Genomic DNA, 6,224 nt, shown 5'->3' on the forward strand with positions numbered 1-6,224 from the left:
TTAATTTAATATGTTTATATCATTCTTTTATATATAATATTATGTATTTATTTAAAATTTATAAGATAATAATATAAATTTAATAAAAATAATTAATAAATTCTATAAATAAAATTAAGTAAAAGCGAATTGGATGATGCTTCTATTTAGTATATTTATATTGCAGTAATTTTTTTTAATAATTAATTGATTTCAATGAGTTAGGATATTCTATTATTATCTTAGATAGATTATTTACAAAATGTAGTTTTTTTTTAATGTTATAATATTTGAAACTTAAAAAAAAATTCAAAAGAAAAGTATTCAGTTATTTACAGTCTAACGGTCACATTAAAAGCGAACCCTCAACGGTCAGTTTAGTTTGAAAATGTGATTGTGTTCTTCACAAAACCTAAAATCAGTCTACTCTGTCTTCTTTGTTTTCCTAACATTCTCCTGAAATCAGTCAATCTGAATAACATTCTTTACTTCGCCTTGATTTGGGAACGGCAATGGCGGCCATGGAACTTGCAGAATCATCAAAAGTGAGGGTCATAGTGAGAGTGCGTCCCTTTCTTCCTCACGAGGGCCCCCAACAAACCCCTTGTGTTTCTGTTCTCCTCGACCAAGACTGCGACTCTGCTCAAGATGTTACTGTTTATCTCAAAGATAAAGAAACAAGGTCTGTCCTTTTTTCGTGGGATCCTTTTCTTTTTCTTTCCTGGGTCTTGATTCATTGTGGGTTTTCGTTTCTGTTTCTGTTTATAGCCGGAAGGAGTGCTACAGATTGGACTCGTTTTTTGGCGAAGAGGACAACAATGTCAGTCAGATCTTTCACACAGAAGTGAGCCCTTTGATTGAGGGAATATTTCAGGGCTGCAATGCAACTGTATTCGCTTATGGAGCTACTGGTAGTGGAAAGACCTACACCATGCAGGTTTTCAATTTCTTCAGCTCATGACTAAATCTCTCTTTAGATTCTTCATATTTGGGTAATTGGGTAGTCATAACTTCATTTTATTTTGGAAATTTTGGCTTTTTGGGCAACTGGGTAGTATTTTGCTTTCTTTGTATAAAAAACACTGTGAAGAGTAAACATTTTGACTTAGTGTTCTTTTTAACTTTGTAATGTTGCTCAACATATAATTCATGTTCAGGGGTCAGATGAGCAACCGGGCCTAATGCCACTGGCTATGTCAACGATCTTGTCATTGTGCCAGAAAACTGGAAGTAAAGCAGAGATTTCATACTATGAGGTCTATTTAGATAGGTGTTATGACCTCTTAGAACTTAAAGCAAAGGAAATTGCTGTGTGGGATGACAAAAATGGACAAATTCATCTCAGTGGACTGTCTCGGGTTTCCATTAACTCCATGCCAGAATTTCGTGACGCATTCTCTTGCGGAGTTCAGCGCCGGAAAGTAGCTCACACAGCATTAAATGATGTCTCTAGTAGGAGTCATGGTGTGCTTGTGATCTCAGTCTCTTCTCCTTCTGTGAGTGGCTCTCGAGATGTTCTTACAGGAAAGCTGAACCTTATAGATTTAGCAGGTATTTATTTAGTTCAAGAAGTAATTAAAACAAAGTTTTTTTTAAAAAAAAAAAAGTATTAAAACAAAGTTTGAGCCTCCCTTTTTGTCATATTTTTTTTCTTTTACTTATCTTAGGAAATGAAGACAACAGGAGAACTTGCAACGAAGGGATTCGCCTCCAAGAGAGTGCCAAGATTAACCAGTCTTTATTTGCATTGTCAAATGTGATTTTTGCACTGAACAACAACAAAACCAGGGTGCCTTACCGTGATAGCAAACTTACTCGAATATTGCAGGATTCTCTTGGAGGAAAGAGTCGAGCCTTAATGGTGGCTTGCTTGGTAAGGGATTGAAAAAGAACTGTTACTTTCAAGCTTACCTATCTGTGAAGAATTGGTTTCAGAAATTGAATACTGAGATCTCTTTTTGTTTGGAAATAGAATCCAGGTGAGTACCAGCAATCTGTTCATACTGTGAGCTTGGCTGCTCGGTCACGAAATATTTCCAACATTGTTCCTTCAATTAAGCAAGAGACTCCAAATGTTAAGGTCAACATGGAAGAGAAATTGCGTGCTTGGCTTGAATCAAAAGGGAAGACAAAGAGTGCTAAAAATTCAGCTTCTGTTAAGAAACCTAGTTTCTGTAATAGCTCTATGAAGGCCAAAGTTGCCACCAAACGTGGTGCCTGTAATGAAAAAGAAAGGTATTAGATACTAATAGAGCTCTTTTATATGTTTAGTTGATCTTATCAATCACTGATGCTAATTTGGTAATGTGCCTGTGATGAAAAAGAAAGGTATTAGATACTAATGGAGCTCTTTTATATTTTTAGTTGATCTTATCAATCATTGATGCTAATTTGGTAATGTTCAAGCAGGAATGCCGCTGTGCCTTTTGCTAACCTGTTTGATGAAGATCTACAGGTAAGTATCTGAAGTTAAGTGTTCTTACTTATCAAGTATATTCTGAGGGAGAATTGTCTAAATATTTCTGTCATTCTAAAGGAATATTGGTCGAAAACTTTGAAAGAAGAAAGTTTGAAAGATGACTTAATTCTCATTCCGGGAGATGATAAAGAAGAGACTAAAGAAGAAGCTCATGGGATTGTCAGGGAATCAAGTAATACACCAGGTATTTAGACGGTTTTAACATATGTAAACAAATGTTTGCATATGCACTATATGTTAGACAAAGTAGGAGCAATTAAATAGATGTTGCCTTGCAGAGTTTGAGCTAAATCAGTTTAGCTTTTTTTTGTTGTCTAATTAGTGACTGTATGATGAGCCATTTGTGCAGGTGAGCCATTAAATCAGGAGAAGAGCCCTGTCACGGTAGTTGCACCTTCCCCTATAAGTGAGAAGAAAAACACATTTAGGAGCCCTTTAAGAAAAGTTCTTTCTCCCATCAACACCAATATAAATCAAAACCTTGCCCAGGAATTCTCATTCACAGAAAAACCATGTGACCCTTTTGAGCCAAGTACTCCAAAAACACCTTCAATTTTCACCTGTAGAAATATCAGATCACAAAAGATCGCAACCCCACTTGATAAGCTGAATTCTCGAGGTTCTAATCTAAAGGTTAGTGCTTAAAGCATCTTAAATCCACAGGCTATTCTAAGTCAATTCCCAGAAGCATTTCCTCACACCTAATTCTAATGTGCAGGACTTCTTGGCTCAAGAGTATGTCCATTTCTTGAATACAGCCAGCAGGTATCACTTTACATTATTCTTTTCTATAATCTGCACATGCTATGAGATTCAGTATTAACTGGTTTCTAACTATTTGCAGGGAGGAGTTGCTGGAGTTAAAGGTACATTGCCTAGCAATTAAGAGTTGGTGTAACAAGCCAGACTTTCTCATCAAAACTAACCATCTTTTGAAATGACTTCATTATCTTTTGTTTCTCGTTATCTTTAGTATTTGACTGTTGATGGTTTGTTTATAGGGGATTGGGGCAAAAATTGCAGAGTACATATTAGAGCTGAGAGAGACAAGTCCAGTAAAATCGGTAAGCAAAGTTTTTCAAAATATATTGTCAAACATTTTTGTGAATGAATGCTGAAAATAGAATATTGGATTTGTTCTGTTTCAGCTTAACGATTTGGAGAAGATAGGCATGTCATCTAAGCAGGTAATTTTCACGTTATGTTCTGAGAGAGATATTAGATAAAACTGGTTACATCATGTTTTAGACCATGATATTATTATTATTATTATTATTATGTCACTCGGCAGCATAGTCTTGATAATTTTTTGCATCAAAAGTAGACAAAATTACTTTAAAAAAGAAACCAAGTTGTCTTATTATTAATTACCATATAGCTTAGTGCTGTTTTTATATTTGAACTTTTGTAGGTACGTAACTTGTTCAGGAGAGCTACAAGAGGGATATTTGAGACAAAGAATGACAACAACTACTAGTTGTTTATTCTGTAAACTGGCTATGCTCTATTATTGGTCTATAGTTGTACTAACAACTAATAGTGAAATATCATTTGTTTAATATTGTAACTCGTGAATTGATCATCCTTATCCGATCAGATGATTATTCTTGATGCTTTTCTTTCACTACTGTTATGACTCATCCAAATTATATTTATCTGTAATTATTTGTAATTCTTGGTGTGAAGACTCTCATTGCCATAGTAACACCCTTGTAGTGAAATTTGTTCTCCTTCGACTAAAACATCCACTTTTTTATATTTTTTATAAATATAATCTCAAATTTTTGTATATAATAGTTATTTAAAATATTCATTTATTTGTTGAAATTTTGTAAAATATTCGAGATAGATAGAATACAATACACCGTCGTATAGAATAATAATTTGAGATGTGTAGTCATTTTCAAGTTCCCTAAAATTATTGTGGGAGCATGTGATATTCACAGATAGAGACAATGTGGCTAAAAGCCTATGCACATGTGAAGCCAAAAGAAAATTGCTATCATCTATTTTCAGTCATTATCACTCCCAAGTTTCCAACCACAACCAGTACTAAATTATTGCAGCATTCATTATCTTCACTTTCACACTTTTACCAAATCTTTATTATTACTTGTGCACTATTTTTCTTTCTTCTTTTATTTTTGTTGTCTTTTGAAAACTTACTTTTTAGAGCAAAGAGATCATAGATAAACCATGAGCTTCTTTCTTCCATTTCATTAAAAACTCATCAAAGACAGACACACAAATATATAGCTAGTTGTTAAACATTTATGTATTAAATATCCGAAACAAGAACAAGATCATGATCAGATGAGATTGACAAACCAACCTAGCATAATCACTTTTAGTACTGAGAAAAGCCATGGCTACTTTATTCTAACTCATAAAGAGAGTCCAAAAACAACAGTACGAAACCAAAAAAAAACAGACCCTTTTAAATCTTAACATAATATAATACTAAACTCAACGATCTTCTTCAAGAACTGATGAGCAGTTGATCTCATTTACAAGTGCATGGATCGCACTTGCAGTTGTCTCCGCACTTGCATCCGTTCTCTGCTCCCTCGCTCATCTCAGACCCCTCCAATTCTCTGCACACACACACACAAAAAAAAAACCATTTTTCTGTAAATTTTCCCGGGAAACAAACATGTCATAAATGGATCAATATACTTATATAATATATACTCACGGCTTCGCCGGTGCAACACCGATGATGAGAGTCTCGGACGTGGTTTTCTCCATGTAACTGAAATCGGGGTACATCTTGCACCTGAGAAAAAAACAACCACCAACACTCGTCATTGAACCCTAACATAAATCACGACGATGAGATTTTCCCGGAAAATCACAGGACCAAAACAACACCATGCAATGCGATGATGAAGAACCAAAAAACAAAAAAGAAAAAGAAAAAACTCACCCTCCACAGCCGCTTCCGCACTTGCAAGCAGATCCACAGCCACAGTTTCCTCCACAGCAAGACATGTTTGAGTTGAGATTGGATTGAAAGAAGAAATTTTCTTCAGAGATCAGAAGGTTTGGTTCGGTTCGATGATTAAAGATAGAGCGAGTTTTGTGTGTGAAGTAAGTTAAGAATAAAACTACGCCTCTATTTATAGAACAAGGGTGAGTGATCTATACCGTCCACGTGTCTATTCATGCACGGTGATCTAACTCCCACGTGGCTGCTGTTTTTATCTGAGATGATGGTGTCTAGTGTTTTCTAGATACTTTTTTCTTTAAGGTACCAACCGTTAGATTGATATTGTTTTGATCATAGGGATAATCAACGGTTGTGATTAAGATAAGTTCTTGTAAAATAATATCTATCTCACTAGGTCAAATTCATTAAATAATGATTTTTTTTGGGTGGAAAGGACAGTCTTATTTTAGTATGATAATAATTATTAGTATTTTTTAAGCTTATCTATGTTTATTTATTGTAAATTGACCAATAATAATTGCTTTACGGTCAGTATGCTCAAACCAAAGCTATTATTTGTGGTATGTTAAGTGTTACGTAGAAATTGAAGTCATCCTATATATTAATGTGATAAGAAGTTGTAGTCATCCTATAAATAATACATATATATAGAAAAATTAATAAATTGTAGGGTAATTACTATCTATCTATAAGTATTTATTTTTAGTATTTTTTTTTGTTTATTAATAAATTGTAACTTCATTTTTTTTCTTCTATAAATTTTAAAAATATTTCAAATAATTTAAAATGTTAAAATCATGATTTAAACCGTTGTTG

The 6,224-nt window shown here is 34.0% G+C and overlaps 2 protein-coding genes across 2 annotated transcripts; one reads left to right on the forward strand and one right to left on the reverse strand.

The window, feature by feature from the left end:
- The first annotated feature begins 361 nt into the window (after positions 1-361).
- LOC133801442 (kinesin-like protein KIN-10B) lies at positions 362-4,243 on the forward strand. The gene is made up of 13 exons (XM_062239649.1): positions 362-661; positions 748-916; positions 1,137-1,530; positions 1,647-1,852; positions 1,952-2,214; positions 2,389-2,434; positions 2,516-2,642; positions 2,808-3,091; positions 3,177-3,223; positions 3,303-3,324; positions 3,460-3,522; positions 3,607-3,645; positions 3,870-4,243. Exons 1-13 carry the CDS (start codon positions 492-494, stop codon positions 3,933-3,935), a joined length of 1,896 nt encoding a protein of 631 aa, XP_062095633.1. The 5' UTR covers positions 362-491; the 3' UTR covers positions 3,936-4,243.
- A 401-nt stretch (positions 4,244-4,644) lies between these two features.
- On the reverse strand, positions 4,645-5,566 carry LOC133801443 (metallothionein-like protein type 2). The gene is made up of 3 exons (XM_062239651.1): positions 5,385-5,566; positions 5,154-5,234; positions 4,645-5,052 (listed from the first exon to the last, which is right to left on the reverse strand). Exons 1-3 carry the CDS (start codon positions 5,447-5,449, stop codon positions 4,962-4,964), a joined length of 237 nt encoding a protein of 78 aa, XP_062095635.1. The 5' UTR covers positions 5,450-5,566; the 3' UTR covers positions 4,645-4,961.
- Between the last annotated feature and the right edge of the window lie 658 nt (positions 5,567-6,224).

This window comes from Humulus lupulus, chromosome 9 (genome assembly GCF_963169125.1).
Source record: "Humulus lupulus chromosome 9, drHumLupu1.1, whole genome shotgun sequence".
NCBI lineage: Eukaryota > Viridiplantae > Streptophyta > Magnoliopsida > Rosales > Cannabaceae > Humulus > Humulus lupulus.

Coding starts and splice junctions, on each gene's coding strand:
- LOC133801442 (XM_062239649.1), top strand. CDS start 492: ATGGCGGCCATGGAACTTGCAGAATCATCAAAAGTGAGGGTCATAGTG. Junction 2,643..2,807: donor GGAATCAAGTAATACACCAG/GTATTTAGACGG, acceptor CCATTTGTGCAG/GTGAGCCATTAAATCAGGAG. Junction 3,224..3,302: donor TTCTTGAATACAGCCAGCAG/GTATCACTTTAC, acceptor AACTATTTGCAG/GGAGGAGTTGCTGGAGTTAA.
- LOC133801443 (XM_062239651.1), bottom strand. CDS start 5,449: ATGTCTTGCTGTGGAGGAAACTGTGGCTGTGGATCTGCTTGCAAGTGC. Junction 5,235..5,384: donor TGCGGAAGCGGCTGTGGAGG/GTGAGTTTTTTC, acceptor TTTTTTTCTCAG/GTGCAAGATGTACCCCGATT. Junction 5,053..5,153: donor GGTGTTGCACCGGCGAAGCC/GTGAGTATATAT, acceptor GTGTGTGTGCAG/AGAATTGGAGGGGTCTGAGA.